General features: G+C 46.4%; 1 protein-coding gene across 3 annotated transcripts in view; it reads left to right on the forward strand.

Annotated features, from left to right (window-relative positions):
• Nucleotides 1-22,534, forward strand: part of LOC139580545 (forkhead box protein N2-like) — a 38,786-nt gene extending 16,252 nt beyond the window's left edge. For 2 of the 3 annotated variants that reach the window (XM_071409355.1, XM_071409356.1), the window contains exons 2-5: nucleotides 13,779-14,356; nucleotides 16,928-17,102; nucleotides 17,944-18,015; nucleotides 18,743-22,534. In XM_071409355.1, coding sequence (XP_071265456.1) covers nucleotides 13,793-14,356; nucleotides 16,928-17,102; nucleotides 17,944-18,015; nucleotides 18,743-19,206 — 1,275 coding nt within the window. In that variant the 5' untranslated portion in view covers nucleotides 13,779-13,792 and the 3' untranslated portion in view covers nucleotides 19,207-22,534. Of the gene's footprint in view, nucleotides 1-13,778; nucleotides 14,357-16,927; nucleotides 17,103-17,943; nucleotides 18,016-18,742 lie in introns of those variants that run through there. The other variant, XM_071409354.1, reaches the window with a different exon arrangement.
• The last annotated feature ends 1,287 nt before the right edge of the window (nucleotides 22,535-23,821 follow it).

Here is a 23,821-nt window from a genome sequence, read left to right on the forward strand (position 1 = left end):
TCTAACTTATTTTTCTCAACTCAACTCTCGTTTGCTTTGACCTCTACCACAGATTAGACCCACATGTATATCTCGGTGTCAGAGGAGTTTAAAACCTCATTGAAAGGTCTATCAGAGGCCTCTGAAAAAATTATTATCTCATTAGGTTAGTGTCTTTCTGTCCTTTCTCATCAGTGGAGATACCTGTGTTTACTACAGACAGACAGACAAGGCACCCACACACACTTAATAAAAACCCATATAAACCAGTTTCACCAATAAAGTAAGACGCAAACTTGTTGAAACATATATCTTACTCCTTGTTCCGATATCAGACAGACCAGGTTGTAAAGTAACCCCCACTGTAACAAGTATCAGTTGTAATCTAACCAACCTTAGTCGTTATATATGCGTAAGCATCGTGACACACCTTTGTGTATCTATTACAGAGGTGTTACAGGTTTGAGTCAGTGGTTTCGGTGCAGGAGCGAGGGAGGGATGGTGTGTGTGCCTTTATCCACCTCTATTAACTTCAAAATGGCATGTTGTTTAGATATCAATGCAATATTTGAATTGTGGTGTGGAGCCATTGAAAATTGTTGTTCGTAAGGTAGGGTCTCATGCTTTTACTGCACTCTCAAAGAATGACATCTGGGCTGATCTCTCTCTCCCAGTCAGTCACTGTAGCCTAGCCACCTCTTTGTGATGGAGGTTTGAGGAGAATGGGGCTAGACTGCTGGCCTCAGCACTTTAAGCGACGCGTGTATTGATCCCTCCACATCAGCCTCTCTTCTCATGCCTCGCTCTGCCACCATCACCACCTAGAATACAATCACTTCCCTTTACAGCTAGGCCCTGCTGCCACGGCAACCACACTGCAGATCAGGAGATAGGCATCTGGTATGTGGTCTCTCTCTCCTCTTCTGTTCTTCATGACCTGCTCTGTTTTACTAAGGCATTGAAGTTGCACTGAAACAGTGACAGGCTATATGGACTTGTCTAATAAGAACCGTTTGTTTTTAGTTTTTTCCTTTGGGAAAAGTTTCAAACATTTTGTTACTGTGTGCCTGACCTAATGAACTTAACCCTGAGCTGGTGTAGTCTGTCATCTCTACCCACTATTGCAATCCTTCTGTACACAGGGAGAACTGCCCGAAGAGACGTCATTGATTAAGTCACCACTAACCTAATGCCTCCATATGGTGTTTTGTGTCTTCAAATCAGTGCATTAGAAGGATAAAAGAGATCAGTTTGCAAGGGAAAATAGCCTAATATGTGCTTCGGTACCTGTCGTGTTTTGTCTGTTACCACAATCATGTCATGAATTTGAATGGATGGCGGGCTGGCCCGACGGAGAGGCGGGTTGTTTTAACTTGCAGATGAGCCGATGGGCCACCACCCGGGCCGGTGCTGCTCCGGTAGTGATTGCTTAGCATTGCGCTAACAGTCAACAGGCTAATCTCTCTCATTAGCTCTCTCTCCACTCCTCCACCCCTCCACTCACAAACACAAGTGGCCCATTAACCAGCTAGCACATCCCTCGCTCGCCTTGCCGCCTCTCGCTTTGATGCCTTTTTGATAAGAGCAAGGATAATGACGATAATCATAACAGCGATGATAATTCACTATCCAGCGCAGCGGCAACGTGCTAATCGCCTAAAAGCACTTCCTGTGTGCTCCTCAGATGGATGCTCGTCTGCTTTTTTTTTTTTTTTTACACACTCACATTTTAACACACACACACTCTGTTGATATTTAAATGTGCGTGGCTGGTGGAGTGTGTGATCTAAAGGATGCTGGGCCGGTGGTGGTGCTGCAGAGAGGTGGCGGGGGGGTTGGTGTTGAGGGAAGGAGAGTCTTTGTGTGTGTCGGTTGGTGATTAACCTCGACTAGCATGTTTGTTGCCCCAGACCTGCACAACAATAAACAGAGCAGAACATGGTTTTAATGGTTAAATAGTAGCTGCAGATACAGTGCATTCAGACCCCTTGAGTATTCAGACCCCTTGACATTTTGTTACGTTACAGACTTATTCTAAAACGTATTACATTTTTCTTTTTTCATCATCAATCTACACAATACCCCATAGAGCACACCTGTATTTGGGGAGTTTCTCACATTCTTCTCTGCAGATCCTCTCAAGCTCTGTCAGGTTGGATGGGGAGTGTCGCTGCACAGCTATTTTCAGGTCTCTCCAGAGCTGTTTGATCGGGTTCAAATTCGGGCTCTGGCTGGGCCACTCGAGGACATTCAGAACCTTGTCACGAAGCCACTCCTGCGTTGTCTTGGCTGTGTGCTTAGGGTCGTTGTCCTTTTGGAAGGTGAACCTTTGCCCCGTTTTCATCAAAGATCTCTCTGTACTTTGCTCTGTTCATCTTTCCCTCGATATTGACTAGTCTCCCAGTCCCTGCTGCTGAAAACTTCCCCACAGCATGATGCTGCCACCACCATGCTTCACCGTGCCAAAGAGTACAATCTTGGTTTCATAAGACCAGATAATCTTGTTATGGTCTGAGAGTCTTTTATTTTCCTTTTGGCAAACTCCAAGCAGGCTGTCCATGTGTGTTTTACTGAGGAGTGGCTTCTGTCTGGCCACTCTACCATAAAGGCCTGATTGGTGGAGTGCTGCAAAGATGGTTGTTCTTCTGGAAGGTTCTACCATCTCCACAGAGGAACTCTAGAGCTCTGTCAGAGTGACCAACGGGTTCTTGTTCACCTCCCTGACCAAGGCCCTTCTCCCCCGATTACTCAGTTTGGCCTGGGGGGCAAGCTCTAGGAAGAGTCTTGGTGGTTCCAAACTTCTTCCATTTTAAAAATGATGGAAGCCACTGTGTTATTTGGGGACCTTCAATGCTGCAGAAATGTTTTGGTACCCTTCCTTAGATCTGTGCCTCTAAACAATCCTGTCTTGGGGCTCTACAGACAATTCCTTCGACCTCATGGCCTTGTTTTTGCTCTGACATCCAATGTCAACTGTGGAACCTTATATAGACAGGTGTGTGTCTTTCCAAATCATGTTCAATCAAATGAATTGATCACAGCTGGACTCCAATCAAGATGTAGAAACATCTCAAGGATGATCAGTGGAAACAGGATTCACCTGAGCTCAATTTTCAGTCTCATAGCAAAGGGCCTGAATACTTATGTAAATAAGTTATTTCTGTTTTATTTTTTGGCAAAGAAATTATAAACCTGTTTTCGCTTTGTTATTATGGGGTATTGTGTGTAGATTGAGGCAAAACAAATATTTAATCAATTTTAGAATAAGGCTGTAACATAACAAAATGTGGAAAAGTCAAGGGGTCTGAATACTTTCTGAATGCACCGTTTATGCCAGCCAAGTGTACTGTAAGAAGTGCAATAGATAAGGTAAGTTTGTTGGTCAGAGAGGGAAGGAAGGAAGGGAAGCTACCTGGTTGCCTGCACTAGGACACACCCACACTGTTGCTACACCAAACATTACCTCTCTGCCATACCTGTTTGAACACAAACTAGCCTTCACACAAAGCTTTCTTTGCTACACTTTAACATGTGCTTTAAGAAGCCCATGTAGGGCGGACGGTAGCCTATCGGTTAGGAGTTGGACCATTAACCAAAAGGTGAAAAATCTGTGTGCCCTTGAGATCTTAACCGTAATTGTTCCAGGGTGGCCATTGATCATGCCTGACCCTGGCCGTGACCCCACTCTCTAAAGGTGTCTAAAGGGGAGTTGGGATATGCAAAAAAACATATTTCCAATTCACACATGCTTATGTATTATATAACTATAGAATTAGAATAATCATTCTATTTCCATGATTCCAACAGTTCACCCAAGTGTTTTGCTCTAAATCGCATGTCAATCGCAATTGAAACATTTGGTAAAAAAATAATGCCTAGATTGTTTGTTTGCCCATATTGTGCAGCCCTATGTGGCAGTGTGGAAATTACCTCAAATGAGTGCAGGAAATGCAGACATTGCTGAAAATACAGAAAAATATTTTGGGTTGAATTTAATAGTGTAAAACATTCAGAATGAAGAAAGACCCATTTGAAATAATTTAGAATGTATGTGTTGCCACCCTAGGGTCATGCACTACTCATGAAGCATATTGAGAACTTATATTATTCAAAAACATCAAATACTGTCTCAAAATGTTAATACCGTGATATGATAGTTTGGCCATATCGCCCAGCCCTATGTAAACGAAAAGGTTGCAAGATCGAATCCCCGAGCTGACAAGGTAAAAATCTGTCGTTCTGCCCCTGAACAAGACAGTTAACCCACTGTTCCTAGGCCGTCATTGAAAATAAGAATTTGTTCTTAACTGCCTTGCCTAGTTAAATAAATGTAAAATAAAAAATGTACGTGTGTGAAATAGGAGAAATATAAGCACCCGCCAAATAATGATCATTATTATGTGATGCCAATGTCTCATACGCACTTAGAAACCAGACAAACACGCACCTACACAGTGGTTATTGAGCTTGGATCAACATTATAGGATAGTTGTAGACGAATATAACAAGTGGCATAAATGCAGACAATTGTGATTGGTTCCTACAAGCCCTATACAATACATATCGGCAGAACTCAGGCTAGAGCAGTTTGTCCTCTAGTATAAAGTGCTGCCTGTTACTACAGGTATGTTTGTGTTGTATTAAAGATGCAGTCCGGTATCTTAAGCACTTATACATTTGTAACATATTTATAGAGAGAAGAAATTGGGGACCAAATTTTCAGGAACCTGTTTTGGCTCGTGAGCACTACTTTCAAAACTACCGACTAAAATAATAGAAACGTTTTGGAGCATGACTTTAAGAGGTGTGGCACCACTCCAGAGGCGACAGACCTGTCGGTCTGGTTTTATATGTTTTCTCCCTCATTCAGACCAGGGGTTGCACCCAGCCTCCCATGTGGAAATACGGGGGATGTATTTGTGTTGTGGTTCTGTATGTGGAGCTCATTCTCTTTAACACAAACGGGCAGTTCTCTCACTGTCTGACATGTCTGATTGCTCTACTTTACTCTGAGTTATGATTCATCTTCATCCTCCGCTAGCCTGCTACTGGAGATCTGACTTATTTATTTATTTACTGTTTCTATGCCTCTTTGCTGCTTGTTTTCCCCTCTTTTCTCCTTCCCCCTCTTCTACTCCTCTCTCTTTTCTCCTTCCTCTCTCTCTTCTACTCCTCTCTCTTTTCTCCTTCCTCTCTCTCTTCTACTCCTCTCTCTTTTCTCCTTCCTCTCTCTTTTCTCCTTCCTCTCTCTCTTCTACTCCTCTCTCTTTTCTCCTTCCTCTCTCTCTTCTACTCCTCTCTCTTTTCTCCTTCCTCTCTCTTTTCTCCTACCCTCTCTCTCTTCTACTCTCTCTTTTCTCCTTCCCCCTCTCTCTTCTACTCTCTCTTTTCTCCTTCCCCCTCTCTCTTCTACTCTCTCTTTTCTCCTTCCCCCTCTCTCCTACTACTCTCTCTTTTCTCCTTCCCCCTCTCTCCTACTCCTCTCTCTTTTCTCCTTCCCTCTCTCTCTTCTACTCCTCTCTCTCTTCTCCTTCCCTCTCTCTCCTACTCTCTTTTCTCCTTCCCTCTCTCTTCTACTCTTTTCTCCTTCCCTCTCTCTTCTACTCTTTTCTCCTTCCCTCTTCTACTCTTTTCTCCTTCCCTCTCTCTTCTACTCTCTCTTTTCTCCTTCCCTCTCTCTTCTACTCTCTCTTTTCTCCTTCCCTCTCTCTTCTACTCTCTCTTTTCTCCTTCCCCCTCTCTCTTCTACTCTCTCTTTTCTCCTTCCCCCTCTCTCTTCTACTCTCTCTTTTCTCCTTCCCCCTCTCTCTTCTACTCTCTCTTTTCTCCTTCCCCCTCTCTCTTCTACTCTCTCTTTTCTCCTTCCCCCTCTCTCTTCTACTCTCTCTTTTCTCCTTCCCCCTCTCTCCTTCTACTCTCTCTTTTCTCCTTCCCCCTCTCTCCTTCTACTCTCTCTTTTCTCCTTCCCCCTCTCTCCTACTACTCTCTCTTTTCTCCTTCCCCCTCTCTCCTACTACTCTCTCTTTTCTCCTTCCCCCTCTCTCCTACTCCTCTCTCTTTTCTCCTTCCCCCTCTCTCCTACTCCTCTCTCTTTTCTCCTTCCCCCTCTCTCCTACTCCTCTCTCTTTTCTCCTTCCCTCTCTCTCTTCTACTCCTCTCTCTTTTCTCCTTCCCTCTCTCTCTTCTACTCCTCTCTCTTTTCTCCTTCCCTCTCTCTCTTCTACTCCTCTCTCTCCATTGACTAGCCAACCCTAGAGGTGGGATGAGTGGCAGGGGGTTTCTGGTGCACATCACATCCCTGACCTCTTTTCTGCTCCTATCATCCCTCCATCGCTACGCTCCGAGGCTGCTCCCTCCTCTTTCTTCTTCCACTCTATGCCCTCCCTCTCCCGTCTCCCCCTCTTTCTCCTGCTTTCTCTCAGTCCAGAGCAGAGCTTGACCCAATTCCTCTTAAACAACAACAGTGAAAGGATGGGCCGCAGCTGCCCTCCACCCCTCTGTTTCTCAGTGTCCCTTAACCTCCACCCCAAGCATCCGCCTCAGCCCAGACATAACCCAGACCACTGAGCCCAGCACCAGTCTAGTCACAACCCACCCCAAGCATCCGCCTCAGCCCAGACATAACCCAGACCACTGAGCCCAGCACCAGTCTAGTCACAACCCACCCCAAGCATCCGCCTCAGCCCAGACATAACCCAGACCACTGAGCCCAGCACCAGTCTAGTCACAACCCACCCCAAGCATCCGCCTCAGCCCAGACATAACCCAGACCACTGAGCCCAGCACCAGTCTAGTCACAACCCACCCCAAGCATCCGCCTCAGCCCAGACATAACCCAGACCACTGAGCCCAGCACCAGTCTAGTCACAACCCACCCCAAGCATCCGCCTCAGCCCAGACATAACCCAGACCACTGAGCCCAGCACCAGTCTAGTCACAACCCACCCCAAGCATCCGCCTCAGCCCAGACATAACCCAGACCACTGAGCCCAGCACCAGTCTAGTCACAACCCACCCCAAGCATCCGCCTCAGCCCAGACATAACCCAGACCACTGAGCCCAGCACCAGTCTAGTCACAACCCATTCCCAGTCCCACCTCAAGCCCAAGCAGCATCAGCTCAGCACAACCCAAGCCACAATCTGCCTATACTGGGACGTTTGGTGGTGGCCTACAGACTGTAAGGTTGTTGGCTACAGTCAAGACACGGCCAGCCTAGATGGATAACTTATTTTCCCATTTACTCTCTTTCTCTTGTTGGGAGGATTTCTGCTCTTAATTGAAGTGACAGCAGCAGGGTTGTCATGGTGACAATGGGGACATAGATTAAAGCTTGTTGTGAGCAGGGAGAGGATGAGAGGGAGGGGGGAGGAGAGGGGTGATATCTCTTGCTGGCTGCCTGCTGTGCTCTTGGTTGGCCTCATTGACCATCATGCAGTGCTCTACACACTAGCATATCTGTGTTAGTATTTACTGCAGCTGCATTGACATAATTGGACTATATAGCCTATATTTCTTCGCTGGTTTTATGAAGTAGAAGTAGCTACTAAATGTGTGCAAACATTCCAGAGGAGGACTGCCCAAAGTATGTGAGACTATTTCCTGTGGAGGGAGGTGGAGAGGGTCTGAGTCTTTCAGGACAGGCCTACTGAAGATGATCGCTATCCGGGCTCATCAACAATATTCATATTGACTTGGCTGAATTCCTCAGTGCTTTTGAATAGTGGAAGGAGAACAGGCAGTTGAATCCCTCTGGTATCAGGTGGGTTGAGTTAAGCTAAGTAATGGTCTTGACTGCTAGATGATTGCAGGGCAGGTGGCTCTTTATTTGAGAGCTGTCCACTCAAGGCAGTGTAAGAAGGAAGGATGCCCTCCTCTCTTCCTCCTTTAGCCGGGACAGGATTTTGCAGATGGTTTCATGCTCATTGGCATCTAACAAGCAGGTGGTCTGGTCTGAGATGAGGTGGGCGGAGAGGTGAGCAGTCTGGAGAGACTGAAGTCGTCTCCCACACTTTAGAGGTCCTCCTCAAAGGCTCTCGGCTGGAGAGGGAGAGAGGAGGGGAGGATAGTCTCCACCATCAGCCTGCGTGGGAGAGGGGTCAGAAAGGAGGAGGACAGGGGATAGCCTCTACTATCAGCCTGTGTGGGAGAGGGGTCAGAAAGGAGGAGAGGGGATAGTCTCTACCATCAGCCTGCGTGGGAGAGGGGGCAGAAAGGAGGAGGACAGGGGATAGTCTCTACCATCAGCCTGTGTGGGAGAGGGGGCAGAAAGGAGGAGGAGAGGGGATAGTCTCTCCATTTGGTGGGAGAGGAGCGGGAGAGCGGGACAGAGACATGCAGGACAGACAGATGGGGTTGACCCTGACCATGCTTGCCCTCAGGCCAACCTTAGACAAACACGTTGAGTGCTTGGAAGAGCACATCATTTCAATGTGTCACATCAATTTATTTCACGTTTCCAGTGGTGTTGGGAAAGCAGCTCCCTCCTCATTCCCCAGCATTTTATTAATTTTTTTATTTCACCTTTATTTAACCAGGTAGGCTAGTTGAGAACAAGTTCTCATTTGCAACTGCGACCTGGCCAAGATAAAGCATAGCAGTGTGAACAGACAACACAGAGTTACACATGGAGTAAACAATAAACAAGTCAATAACATGGTAGAAAAAAAGAGAATCTATATACAATGTGTGCAAAAGGCATGAGGTAGGCAATAAATCGAATAATTACAATTTAGCAGATTAACACGAGTGATAAATCATCAGATGATCATGTGCAAGAAGAGATACTGGTGTGCAAAAGAGCAGAAAAGTAAATAAATAAAAGCAGTATGGGGGGTGAGGTAGGTAAATTGGGTGGGTAGTTTACAGATGGACTATGTACAGCTGCAGCGATCGGTTAGCTGCTCGGATAGCAGATTTTTAAAGTTGTTGAGGGAGATAAAAGTCTCCAACTTCAGAGATTTTTGCAATTCGTTCCAGTCGCAGGCAGCAGAGAACTGGAAGGAAAGGCGTCCAAATGAGGTTTTAGCTTTAGGGATGATCAGTGAGATACACCTGCTGGAGCGCGTGCTGCGGGTGGGTGTAGCCATCGTGACCAGTGAACTGAGATAAGGCGGCACTTTACCTAGCATAGCCTTGTAGATGACCTGGAGCCAGTGGGTCTGACGACGAACATGTAGCGAGGGCCAGCCGACTAGGGCATACAGGTCGCAGTGGTGGGTCGTATAAGGTGCTTTAGTAACAAAACGAATGGCACTGTGATAAACTGCATCCAGTTTGCTGAGTAGAGTATTGGAAGCTATTTTGTAGATGACATCGCCGAAGTCGAGGATCGGTAGGATAGTCAGTTTTACTAGGGTAAGTTTGGCGGCGTGAGTGAAGGAGGCTTTGTTGCGGAATAGAAAGCCGATTCTTGATTTGATTTTGGATTGGAGATGTTTGATATGAGTCTGGAAGGAGAGTTTGCAGTCTAGCCAGACACCTAGGTACTTATAGATGTCCACATATTCTAGGTCGGAACCGTCCAGGGTGGTGATGCTAGTCGGGCGTGCGGGTGCAGGCAGCGAACGGTTGAAAAGCATGCATTTGGTTTTACTAGCGTTTAAGAGCAGTTGGAGGCCACGGAAGGAGTGTTGTATGGCATTGAAGCTCGTTTGGAGGTTAGATAGCACAGTGTCCAAGGAAGGGCCGGAAGTATATAGAATGGTGTCGTCTGCGTAGAGGTGGATCAGGGAATCGCCCGCAGCAAGAGCAACATCATTGATGTATACAGAGAAAAGTCGGCCCGAGAATTGAACCCTGTGGTACCCCCATAGAGACTGCCAGAGGACCGGACAACATGCCCTCCGATTTGACACACTGAACTCTGTCTGCAAAGTAGTTGGTGAACCAGGCAAGGCAGTCATTAGAAAAACCGAGGCTACTGAGTCTGCCGATAAGAATATGGTGATTGACAGAGTCGAAAGCCTTGGCCAGGTCGATGAAGACGGCTGCACAGTAATGTCTTTTATCGATGGCGGTTATGATGTCGTTTAGTACCTTGAGCGTGGCTGAGGTGCACCCGTGACCGGCTCGGAAACCGGATTGCACAGCGGAGAAGGTACGGTGGGATTCGAGATGGTCAGTGATCTGTTTGTTGACTTGGCTTTCGAAGACCTTAGATAGGCAGGGCAGGATGGATATAGGTCTGTAACAGTTTGGGTCCAGGGTGTCTCCCCCTTTGAAGAGGGGGATGACCGCGGCAGCTTTCCAATCCTTGGGGATCTCAGATGATACGAAGGAGAGGTTGAACAGGCTGGTAATAGGGGGTGCGACAATGGCGGCGGACAGTTTCAGAAATAGGGGGTCCAGATTGTCAAGCCCAGCTGATTTGTATGGGTCCAGGTTTTCCAGCTCTTTCAGAACATCTGCTATCTGGATTTGGGTAAAGGAGAAGCTGGGGAGGCTTGGGCGAGTAGCAGCGGGGGGGGCGGGGCTGTTGGCCAAGGTTGGAGTCGCCAGGAGGAAGGCATGGCCAGCCATTGAGAAATGCTTGTTGAAGTCTTCGATTATCACGGATTTATCGGTGGTGACCGTGTTACCTAGCCTCAGTGCAGTGGGCAGCTGGGAGGAGGTGCTCTTGTTCTCCATGGACTTTACAGTATCCCAGAACTTTTTGGAGTTAGAGCTACAGGATGCGAATTTCTGCTTGAAAAAGCTGGCCTTTGCTTTCCTGACTGACTGCGTGTATTGGTTCCTGACTTCCCTGAACAGTTGCATATCGCGGGGGCTCTTCGATGCTATTGCAGTTCGCCACAGGATGTTTTTGTGCTGGTCGAGGGCAGTCAGGTCTGGAGTGAACCAAGGGCTATATCTGTTCTTGGTTCTGCATTTTTTGAACGGAGCATGCTTGTCTAATATGGTGAGGAAGTAACATTTAAAGAATGACCAGGCATCCTCAACTGACGGGATGAGGTCAATATCCTTCCAGGGTACCCGGGCCAGGTCGATTAGAAAGGCCTGCTCGCAGAAGTGTTTTAGGGAGCGTTTGACAGTGATGAGGGGTGGTCGTTTGACCGCGGACCCGTGGCGGATACAGGCAATGAGGCAGTGATCGCTGAGATCTTGATTGAAGACAGCAGAGGTGTATTTGGAGGGCAGGTTGGTCAGGATAATGTCTATTAGGGTGCCCATGTTTACGGATTTAGGGTTGTACCTGGTGGGTTCCTTGATGATTTGTGTGAGATTGAGGGCATCAAGCTTGGATTGTAGGACTGCCGGGGTGTTAAGCATATCCCAGTTTAGGTCACCTAACAGAACAAACTCTGAAGCTAGATGGGGAGCGATCAATTCACAGATGGTGTCCAGGGCACAGCTGGGAGCTGAGGGGGGTCGGTAGCAGGCGGCAACAGTGAGAGACTTATTTCTGGAGAGATTAATTTTTAAAATTAGAAGTTCGAACTGTTTGGGCATAGACCTGGAAAGTATGACAGAACTTTGCAGGCTATCTCTGCAGTAGATTGCAACTCCTCCCCCTTTGGCAGTTCTATCTTGACGGAAAGTGTTATAGTTGGGTATGGAAATCTCAGAATTTTTGGTGGCCTTCCTAAGCCAGGATTCGGACACGGCAAGGACATCAGGATTGGCAGAGTGTGCTAAAGCGGTGAGTAAGGCAAACTTAGGGAGGAGGCTTCTGATGTTGACATGCATGAGGCCAAGGCTTTTTCGATCACAGAAGTCAACAAATGAGGGTGACTGGGGACATGCAGGGCCTGGGTTTACCTCCACATCACCCGAGGAACAGAGGAGTAGTAGGATGAGGGTGCGGCTAAAGGCTATCAAAACTGGTCGCCTAGAGCGTTGGGGACAAAGAATAAAAGGAGCAGATTTATGGGCGTGGTAGAATAGATTCTGGGCATAATGTGCAGACAGGGGTATGGAGGGGCGCGGGTACAGCGGAGGCAAGCCCAGGCACTGGGTGATGATAAGAGAGGTTGTATCTCTGGACATGCTGGTCTCAATGGGTGAGGTCACCGCATGTGTGGGGGGTGGGACAAAGGGGGTATCAGAGGTACGGAGAGTGGAACTACAGGGTCCATTGCAAACCAAAACAATGATAATGAAAACTAGCCTGAACAACAGTATGCAAGGCATATTGATATTTGAGAGAGACATACAATAAGGCATAAAGTGATTGCAGGTCTTGATTGGGAGAGCTAGCTAAAACAACAGGTAAGATAACAGCAGCAATAACAGGGTGCTAGTCTAACACAGCAACAACAGGTAAAAATGGCGACGACTAGGCAGAGAGGGTCGGATTAACTACACACAGATCCTGAGTTAAAGCACAGAGCCGACAGATAAAACACAAATAAACAGAATGGAGTACCGTGAATTAATGGACAGTCAAGCAAGCATCAGCTATGTAGCCAAGTGATCATAGTGTCCAGGGGGCAGCCGTAGATGGAGCAGGGAGGCCTCCACTAAGCTAGCACGCGGCGTTTAAAGTTAGTAGCCCGGGGGTGGTCTGCTCAGACGGAGGGGGTCTGCTCAGACGTGGTCGTGTCGACAGAGAATCCAAGCCGAATGGCGAAAGAGAGGTTGTGAATTGTAGAATTGTGTTTGCTAACTGGTGCTAGCTTCGTGGCAGTGGCGCTAACTGCGCTAGCTGCAAGCTAGCTGTGAGGATCAGAAGTAGTGGCTCAGGGATTACGGCAGGAATCCGGCGTTGTTGTCGAGAGACAGTCCGATGCTGGTAAATTGGTGAGTAATATCCAGGCTAATAACAGGGCTGGTGTCTGTGCAGAAGGTAAAAGCTACTAGCAGCGGCAAAAAAATGGCTAAATTAGCTTGTAGCTGATTTAGACCAGTTGTGATGGATTGGCAGGGCTCTGTGTCGGCAAAAAAAGGTCCAGTCCAATTGGCAAAAGAGGTATTGTAGCCCAAGAATTCGCTGGTAGACCTCTTCGGCTAGCCGGCAGATGGGCCTAGCTCGAGGCTAGCTCAAGGCTAACTGGTGCTTGCTTCGGGACAGAGGTGTTAGCCAGTAGTAGCCACTCGGTTGCAGCTAGCTAGCTGTGATAATACGGTGTAATTGTCCAGAGCTTGCGTCAGGAATCCGGTGATGTGGTAGAGAAAAAGCAGTCCTATATGCTCTGGGTTGATATCGCGCTTGCAGACTGGCAGGTATTGGCCCGGTATTGAAGCTGGCTGTGTCCGAGTTAAGGGCGAAGACCGCAGCAGTGGCTAACTGACTACTAGCTAGTAGCTAGTTATCTGGCTAGCTTCTGATTGGGGTTACGGTTCTAAAGTATAAAAAAATAGCAGGTCCGTACCACATTGGGTGAGGCGGAATGTAGGAATGTATATTCAGTTCCTAGATGGAAAGTGAAATTAAAATATATACGAAATGTATACGAAAAATACGAATACTATTTACACGGGACAGACAGGACAAAGACACATCCGACTGCTACGCCATCTTGGATCAAGATTAACTGCTGTGTCGCTGTGTGAAGGAAAGTTCTATGTTTCCACCACCGTTTTTATGTAGCCACCTAAAGCCACTGGTTCTAGCCTATGTAACCACCGTCTCTGTGTAGCCACTTTCTCTGTGTACTGTGGCATCCCGTCTCTGTGTACTGTGGCATCCCGTCTCTGTGTACTGTAGCATCCCGTCTCTGTGTACTGTGGCATCCCGTCTCTGTGTACTGTGGCATCCCGTCTCTGTGTACTGTAGCATCCCGTCTCTGTGTACTGTAGCCCCCTCCACTAGTGCGTCCTATCCTGCAGTTGTTTTCTAACCATTTCTCTCCTCTCCAGACCTCCCTGGTTTAATGGGTCCAATCATCGGGATGTCGCCGGATAAGAAAGCTGAAACGCCGGGGATGCAGGAGGAGAGGGCGGGGCTTAGGGGCTTATGCGGGGGGGCGGGGACTCTCCCGGAGGCGGAGTGCGGCGCAGCCAGCCCATTGGCCACCAGCCTGGACCGGGGATCCGGTGGCTCCGAGGATGAGGAGCTCACCAACCTCAACTGGCTCCATGAGAACCTGCTCCAGAACTTTACCCTAGGGGGGCCCGGTGGGGCCCAACCCAGCGCCAGCCCCCTCTTTGACATCGAGGGTGACCCCGGGGCCCCTCAGAACCCATCGTCTTCATCCTCTTACTCCTCGTCGCAGAGGGACTCTTTGAAGTCCAAGCCTCCCTTCTCATTCTCTCTGTTGATCTACATGGCCATAGAGCAGAGCCCCAGTAAGAGGCTGCCGGTGAAGGACATCTATGGTTGGATCCTACAGCACTTCCCCTACTTCTCCTCCGCCCCCACCGGCTGGAAGAACAGCGTCAGACACAACCTGTCACTCAACAAGTGCTTCCGCAAGGTGGAGAGGAGCCTGGGAAAGGTGAGTGAACTATACGGTCATGCGCGCGCGCACACACACACACACACACACACACACACACACACACACACACACACACACACACACACACTGTTTGTTTACCTTGCAAGGAGCTGGCAGTGCCTGGGTTTGATTCTCACAAGGGTCACACTAAGATGTTATTTAACCATTTAAAAGTTGTCATGCTGACACTGCAGGGTGAGATTGATATGTTGACATTGTGGGTTTGAAGAGGTCTTCTTATGGGGTTGAAATTAACTCAAAGTATCCTTCCCCATTGAGATGATTTGTTGTGTAAAGGTGCCACGAAGAGTCATTAGAGCTCTTCACTGATATTCTGTAGTGGCAGTAGTGTGACATTGACAATGTGCTCAAAGTGTTTGACTAACAGTGTTAACTGTACACCTCCACTCTGTGTACCTGTGCCTGTATAGGATTTGCAGCTCTCTGTATGGCTGATGGGCAGGGCCAGGGTTTTAACCCACCCTAGGGCCCCCTGACGTGTGTGTGTCAGGGCCAGTGTAGTGCGGCCCCCTGCCTGCGGCCCCCTGTGTGCCTCCCCTCGCTGTGATAAGGCTGGGAGAGCCGGTGTATACCAGTCAAGGTCATAGACCCTCCTCCAGAGGAAATGCAAACGCAGCAGTAAGATGGGGAGTTATCTCTCAACGCACCACAAACACTGCAACTGTAGAGCCACGACCAGGCGCGCGCACGCGCACACACACACACTGCAACTGTAGCGCCACGACCAGGCGCACACACACACACACACACACTGCAACTGTAGCGCCACGACCAGGCGCGCACACACACACACACACACACACTGCAACTGTAGCGCCACGACCAGGCAGTGGACACACACTGCAACTGTAGCGCCACGACCAGGCGCACACACACACACACACACACACACACTGCAACTGTAGCGCCACGACCAGGCGCACACACACACACACACACACACACACTGCAACTGTAGCGCCACGACCAGGCAGTGGACACACACTGCAACTGTAGCGCCAGGCAGAGGACAAGCCCAGGACTGAAGACCTGACCTGCACAAACACAGAGGGAGGGAGAGAGACAAGTGTCTGTGAAAGAAAGGGTAGAGAAAGGACGAAAGGACGAAGTGAGGGAGAAAGTAGAGCATACATAGGAAAGAGACATTGTTTCTGTAGTTGTGTTGGACTGGTTCAAGCTCAGCTCGGGGAAAAAAGAGAATATAACTATACTGTTACAATGGGCTGAGTGGCTGGATAAAAACTAGTTTGCTAGGAGGGGCTGAAGGCCAGTTAGAAGTAGAAATGAGCTTAGCGGCAGCAGGACTGTTGCCCAGTGCATCACAATGTAGACAGTCTCTCTGGGTTCAGTGTGCTGGGGGCTCAGTGTGAGCCCACCCGTCTGCTGAGAGAGCGCAGCACTGGTTTCAGATGACACACGCTGCCTGGTGGTTTGCGTTGCCGTGGTGACATTTCCTCCTTCCTGCCTGCGAGCCGGCTGGTAATCTGAGTCAAGGTTATATCCCTCCTCCTCTCTCCTTCCTCCTCCTCCTGGACAGAACCCCAGAGATACATAATGAGAGAACCATTTACACCCCCCCCCCCACCACACACACACGTAAACATTGATGTTTTTTTTGTGAGAACACCATGGAGACGTGTTGTCTCAGTGGTAGTTCATGAACTTGCATTGGTTATGACAATGCCTTCACATGTCTCTGGCTACTGTAGTGGGAGGTTCTACAAAGGCAAATCACATGGACAGCACTATAAAAAGCTAAACTCAGTCCAACCCTGTAATAAATCATTTAAGGACAGTGTGGATTGTTTATTGACTGTTTTCCTCCCATCATGCAGTTCACCCAGCAGGGTCTGGATTGTTTATCACATGCTCAGGTGACTGCATTATGAGTCATTATGGCAGCTAAAGCCACTAAAATCCTGTAAGACTACAGTGAGACTCAGTGAGACTTAGGGCTGGGTGATTTTTATTGTATTTTAAGGTATAACGGTATGGATCAACATACCGGTATGGATTTTTACAATATCGTCTATAACAATATTTTGATACAGTGCTAAACAAATGAAAAGTTTGTCCTAGTTTAGCGGAGTATAAAACAATCTGAATGGAGAAAGCCTGTTAAAACCACTTAGAATTCATTTGTTGATATCCTAGGGTCATGCAATACTCATAAAACATATTTAGAACTTTTTATTATTCAGAAACATAAAATACTGTCAGATACTGCCATACCATCAAAAATGAGAGTATCATGATATATTGTTTTGGCCATATCGCCCAGCACTAGTCAGACTACAGAGAGACTACCGTGAGAGTCAGCCACGCAGGCAAAAAAGTTCTAGGTGTTTGCTGTGGAAAATCTAGTAAGCCTAGTCATGATGAGTACTTTACCAAAGTATCTATTGATACTACCTGTGAGATGCTATATGAATTTATCCAATAAGAAATGTTCAGTTTTGAAACATTTTGCTACGGTGTACCCCAATGAACACCTCTCAGGGTCAGTCTTACTGTACTTTGTGATGTAGTATGTGATGTTTTTTTCAGGTGAATGGTAAGGGTTCTCTGTGGTGTGTGGACCCAGAGTACAGACCCAACCTGATCCAGGCCCTGAAGAAGCAGCACTTCCCTGCAGCACATACCTTCTGCACACCGCCCGCCTCCCCACCCAGTGCCTCCTCACCACCCAGACACCACTTCCTGCAGGACTGCTCCCTCAAAGGTGATTCCTGCCTTTTTTTGTTCATTTTGTACAATGCTACACATTTTGCCAAGAGGTGTAAAGAAAATGTTGCTGTTTTTAAAGCAAGTTTGCTGCAATTCTACACATTTTGCCATTGGGCTGAGAAGATTTAGCCATTTTAAAACTCATTTTGCAATTCTACAAAAAAGAATGGGGAGGGTGGGATTGATTTGTGGGTCTTCAAAAGAGGGCCCGCTGCCTGTTGCCCATCCCTGATCTAGAAATATGATTGGTATTAGATTTGATCCAGTGCATGTGATTTCAAATTCACATGGTTGTTGCCTCTACACATTTTTGTCATGCAACATTGGCCGGCAAAACATTCAGCATCACCATCCTCTCATCTTCAACTGTCATTTTAGTCATTATTTGATTTCTAATCATAGATGCCTCAAGGTAGATTCTTCTAATCTGTATCCTCCACTTCTGTCTCTCTCTCTTTCTCTGTCTCTCTGTGTGTGTGTGTGTGTGTGTCTCTGTCTCGGTGTCTCTCACTTTAACGCTCTCTCTCTCTCCCCTACCCTCTTGTTTGGTAACCTTGACTACAGAGGCCCTGGTGATGCTGATAGAGTGTAGAGCAGAGCACTCAGTCTCCACTCTAGTTGATTATAAATAATTTAGAGCCCCTGAAGTGTGGTATGGAGAGAGCTAGGAATCCTCTCCTCCTTTACCCCTCTACAGCCCCCTTGCCAGCCGGCCACACACACACACACACACACACACACACACACACACACACACACACACACACACACACACACACACACGCGCGCGCTCAGGATATTCCACTGACCACCATGCATGTTCTCTCCTCTTCCAGAGTCTGACATAGATGCTGCCACTGCCATGATGCTCTTAAACTCTGCCCCTGGTCATCACCACGCCAACCCATGTAAGAGACGCCACCCCACACCATGCCTCTTCTTCTTCTTTGCTTCTCTCTGTGACCTTTTCATTACTACTCTCCTCCCTTTCTCTTTGTCTCTCTTCCACTTTCTCTCTCGGTCACCCGCCCGTTTCATGCTTTCCTCTTTTAATGCTTTTACATCACTCGCCCAGCATCACTCGCCCAGCATCTATCCACCCCTTGTAAAATATCTTCCTGTGTCTCTCTATTGCTTACTATGTACACTCAACAGCACAGTTGAAGTCCTGCATATTCCCGTTCCAAGCCAGACAAGGTTGCATATAGAATTATCTTCCTGTGAATAAGTGGTGTTGTATTTCATGCCTCCCCCCATGTGTCTTAATAGTGTTCATTCCACGAGACATTTCTGCCTCTGCTGTTGTTATGAATCTTAATTGCTGTTATCTGCTGAACATACGGACACTCCCTAGCCTGCTGGACACATGGACACTGCCTAGCCTGCTGGACACATGGACACTGCCTAGCCTGCTGGACACACGGACACTCCCTAGCCTGCTGGACACACGGACACTCCCTAGCACGCCGCTTAATGGATTAAAAACACTTGACTCTCTTGATCACAAACTAATCCTACTGCCCTGTTGCATTCAGAAACACAGTTTCTTTAGTGTGAAGATGGTTTCTTCCTCAATCTCTCTCCCTCTCCTCTCCTTACTTCCTCATCTCTCTCTTCTTTCCCTCCCTCTCCCAGGTGATCCAGACAGTCCCCTGGACCTGTCCCGGCCAGACTTGGTCCTGGTGAGCAGCGATCCTAAGCAGGACCACAACTACAGTAGCATGGCCCTGCAGCGCTGCTCCTCCCGCTCCTCCTCCTCCTCCCTCTCCTCCCTGGATGAAGGAGGCCCAGGCCACGCCAGGCCCCGCCCACGCCGTGCCGGCAGCGAGGGTTTCCATAGCGACGAGGAGGACTCCGACCTCGGGGACCGGGACGAGAGGGGCAGCCACTCCCATCCTGCTCCTCGCCGCCCCTCCCCCTCTTCCTCCTCGGTGAAGTGCCCGGCGGGTAAGAGGGCACGTAGGGAGGTGACAGCCAAGCCGGAGCTGGATGAGGAGCTGAAGGAGGCGGCTGGGTCTCTGCTTCACCTGGCTGGGATCCGTACCTCCATGGAGCTCAACAAACGCAGTGCCAAGAGCAAAAAACTGAACAGGAAATGAGGTGGTCGTACTGCCTCGCCCTCAGACTCCCGCCCCTGTAACCCTGATCTGATTGTGTGTCCTACTGATAGGTCCAGGTTGTGCCGCCTCCTGCTTTTCTGATTGCTGATTTTTGAGCCAGTTTTTTGGTTTGACACATGATGGGATGGGAAATCCCTCCCTATCCCAACACAACAAATGGCAATAGTATCATTCACACAGGAGAATAAAGCCATATTGAGACTTTCCTAACTCGGGCGTGTCAGGTGGGTGGGGTTAAGTGGGGTGCTTGGGGACTACTGTGAAGAACCATCACAATACCCATCTATCCAAAACGAACTGCCTGTTTCAGATGGCTTCGCCACAGATCCTCGCAATTCAAAGGATTTTCTTCTGGATAAAAGAAAGACAAGACCAGAAAAAGCTTAAAGTTTTTAAAACTCAAAGCATTGCATGCTTCCTCCTCAACCTGTATCCTCTTCCAAGTGAACCTATTTATAAGAGAATGAGTGCATGTCTGTAACAAACAACTAACCTCTCATCTTCTCGTCAGTTTCTCCCTTCTCCGTGCAAAAATCAAATAAAAACATGCCACTGTTTTTTGATAGGCGACAACCTTGGTCTGGAAATAACATACAAAGAGAGATGCAATAATTGATCTGTAACCTTAAACTGCTCTTTATATTATTTAATTAGTTCAATGTTGGTATTTTTCTTGGGTTGATGACAACACTGGTGTCTAAAAACAATACAATATAGGGAATGTATTGAAGTAGTGAGATGATTCATGGCACTGGCCGTTTAGAGTGTGATCGGAACAACCTGATCCCAGAGCAGAACACTGGACTGGTTCCATGTCAGGGTTTAATAGCATGGTGGGGAAACGCAACAAAGGAAATGTTGGAACTCTGCTACTGCCGTGTTAAGAATAGGAATAAAACAACGATGACCTACTGCTAGATTGGCAAGAGTCCACTCTGGTTTCCTACACTGAGAGGAAAACGTAATTACGTCGTCATACCATCAGAACCCACTCCTCTTCATGGCTTTTCCTCTGTGGCCCCTCTTATTCTGTTATACATACATTATTTGTGTTTAGTGTGTAAACTGAGAAATGACACATTTGACACAGGCCCCTGTATTTGTGATTCTTCTCTTGATCTATCCTGTTCTTGTCCTACCCTGTCCTATCCTACCCTGTCCTATCCTGTCCTACCCTGTCCTATCCTCTCCTATGCAAGGTGTATCTGGCTGAAACACAGCTATGGTTGTAACCATCGTGATCCCGAGACGATGCGCTTGCATGAGAGCACTCACTGGCAGATGTGCTGCTCAGTTTTCAATCATGTAATATTAGTCACACCTACTGACGCTTAGTATTCAGGCCAAAGGGAAGTTAAGACAAGGATTTAGTTATAAAAACGTTGTAGTGAGGTTAGATTGACAATATTGTACTACTTACTGCCTGTTGTTGGCTGTGGCAAAGTTTAGACTGTGTTGACAGAAAGAGGCTTTGGTTTGTCTTGCTCCACAATAAGAAAACACGAAGGGAGGAGGGAGGGCAGAATCAGGAAGCACACCACCCTCTTCGCTCCGCTGTACAGTAACGTGTTTACTGCCAGTTGATTGCATAGAGTTCAGTGACGGGAAGTACAGGATGTTGCAACAGAACTTGTGAAGAGAAGAGGCTAGACTGCTTTTCTTTCGGCGCTTGCATGCATTAACCTGCATTAGTAAGCAAAATGCCAAAAGCCCACAGCATGCCTATATGATCGAATTGCTTTTAGTTGGTTCACTGTATGACCGTATACTGCCCTCTGTCATGAGCCCACTTAACTTTCCACTTCTGTTGTGTAATGTTCAATTAAGTCACTTCCATAAATATAGATTGCATGCAGTGCCAAACATTAATTTGTGCCATTGCGACCATGTTCCTCTTCTCACAGTTTTTGTGTGACTGACAGTAACATTGGTGCCCTAGAAGCCAACTAACAGGAAATGTAGTACTCTGACCTTGTGGACTGACTTTAGTCTGACATGCAGTTTATTTTGTTGTTCAGGAATGGGAATCACTTTGTTCTTAGAACTAAGCCGCGGTTCTCCTAAATATGATGGACAGATGGACATTCACTGTCTGTGAATAAACAAAGAACAAATTAATGTTGTCCATTAAATCATCAATGTATTTATTATAATTAATTTATAATGGGACGATTGAATGGAACTTCTATCAAATAATGGTCATTTGAAGCGAGTGGAAAGGTTACTTCCTCTCTCCCCCCTGGAAAATTATTTTGATGAATTTTGTTTTATTTTCTTCATTTTACTGCCATAGACCAATACTTTCACTATGTGATATAGTGATAAAGATATCTGTGTCTGAGAAAGTATTTTGCCATTGTATTTTGTCTTTCCACGACTGCCAAGTGTACCGATTGTTTTGTTGTTGAACTGGATAGAAGAAAATGTATGAGCAAATTGATCCTGAACCCTTTTTTGCCAACAGTGGTGTTGTACAGAGAAAGCCGACGTAGACATTTCAGATGAATGGATATTCCCTAACTATTAAGAACTTCTTCTCTGCAAAGTTGATTTTAATCATCAAACTTCACAGCCTTTATCTGAATTAGTATTGTTTAAGTTTATATAATATTCTGACTGCCAGAAGTAGTCGCACCATAGATTTGAGTTGGCGCTCCTTCTTACATGTTAGGATCCTGCCACCATAGAAGTCATCTACATGTTTCCGAGGGTTGCCCTGGTGTTAGTTTTGGTACCCCCATGGACTTATGTTTAAACTTAGATAGTTGAGGACAGTTTCCAGTAACTTGTTCATGCTGTAGTGCTTGTAGCTAGAAGGAAGATGTTATCAGACTCAAAGTGAACTTTATCCTGAGTCTCTTAGTAAGTGAATGTTTTTGAGATGGATCTTTAGGAATACCTGCATGACATGGGGCTCTAAGACACACCGTGGGGTACCCCAGGGGTCTATATTGTTCACTTTACACAGTGATACATTGTTAGACTCAAAGCTGCATACATAGGATTGCTTCATTGTTTGAAAACTTGTTATTGGATATTGATTATGCGATTTTTATTTTTTTTATTTGTATTTTTTTCAAAAATGCAGTTGCAATTTATTGATTCTGATAAAGCGTTTTGTGTTGAACTAACTAAAGCTGCCAACCCAGTATCAGTCAGTCGTCTGCCATGTCTGTTAGACAGACACACCTTTTGGTTTTTGTATGCTAACCTCTGTTAATAAAATGTTTATAAAGTTTATTTTCGCCAAAGATATGCAATTGCATTATATATGGTATTACAAAATAAAAAAAATATTGTTTTATCATTTTTGTGTTTTTTCATGTTATTGTTTACTTTGATGAATGGACTATTATAAAGAAACTTCTGTCTAATCAAAGGATATTTCAGGATAAATGGACTGTTTCATCTGAGGCACTGATCACAAATCCAAAATGACATTGACATCTGGTGCATTTGAAAAATAATTATGCATTCCATAAACTACACATTTGAACAACCAAAAATGTGTGACTCAGGCAGCACCATTTGTTTGTTATTTTACAAATTTGATCAGTTCCCAAACAGTTCTGATGTGAAAAGATCTGTGATTTGGTCAAAGCCCAATTAGTGGAAAAAATATCAGAATGGGCTGCCTGTGTAAACTCAGTCATTGGTTATGAAACCCGAAAGTCAAGGGATCATGCTTTAGTAATAAAATGGTGATCAACATCGCCACCTGGTGTTTAGAGGAGGCAATCACTAAAATGTAATGGAGGTCAGAAGTGACTTTTGAAATGCAAATAATTATAGGTCCCATTGTCCCAAAAGTATTTTTTTGTGTCATTCTCCTTTAAAATGTGGAACACATTTTATTTATTACTTCAAAACAGAGTGCTAACGTGGTTAAAACGGTCAAAATAATTTATTTCTAAACTAAGGAGGTAAGCACTTTGTTGTGATGGTTCTAATTTTAAGACCCCTTGAAGTATCAAAAATAATATTTGATGAATTATTTTTGGCCTTACTGCTATTAGCCCATACAAATGCACTGAATAACAGATTCAATAGATGGAACAACTATAGTCCCCACAAAAAAAGTGTCTGTCCTATATCTGAGCGATACACTAAACAGTCAACCCTGTCTAAGCCGGGGGGTTCTACTAACCTATATGGAATTGTTTTAAGGGCTCTCGAGTGGCGCAGCGTTCTAAGGCACTGCATTTCAGTGTTAGTGGTGGCACTACAGATACCCTGGTTTGAATCCAGGCTGTATCACAACCGGAAGTGATTGGGAGTCCCATAAGGCGGCGCACAATTGGCCCAGTGTTGTCTGGGTTTGGCCGGTGTAGGCCGTCATTAGAAATAAGAATTTGTTCTTAACTGACTTGCCTCGTTAAAGGTTAAAAGTGTTAAACCACCGCATGCGGCTATGTGAGATGGATTATTATGCTAATTAGATTTCCGCTGGGGCACGGACATTGACTTTAGGGGATTTTAAAAACTCTTAGCTGATATATAATTATAGTCTTAGACCTAGATAATACAGTAGTATCCTCTAGTAGTGAAACATTCTTTTATCAATGAGTTTACTTCTAAACTTGGTGATGTAACA

Source organism: Salvelinus alpinus, chromosome 7, assembly GCF_045679555.1.
Source record: "Salvelinus alpinus chromosome 7, SLU_Salpinus.1, whole genome shotgun sequence".
Taxonomy (NCBI): domain Eukaryota; kingdom Metazoa; phylum Chordata; class Actinopteri; order Salmoniformes; family Salmonidae; genus Salvelinus; species Salvelinus alpinus.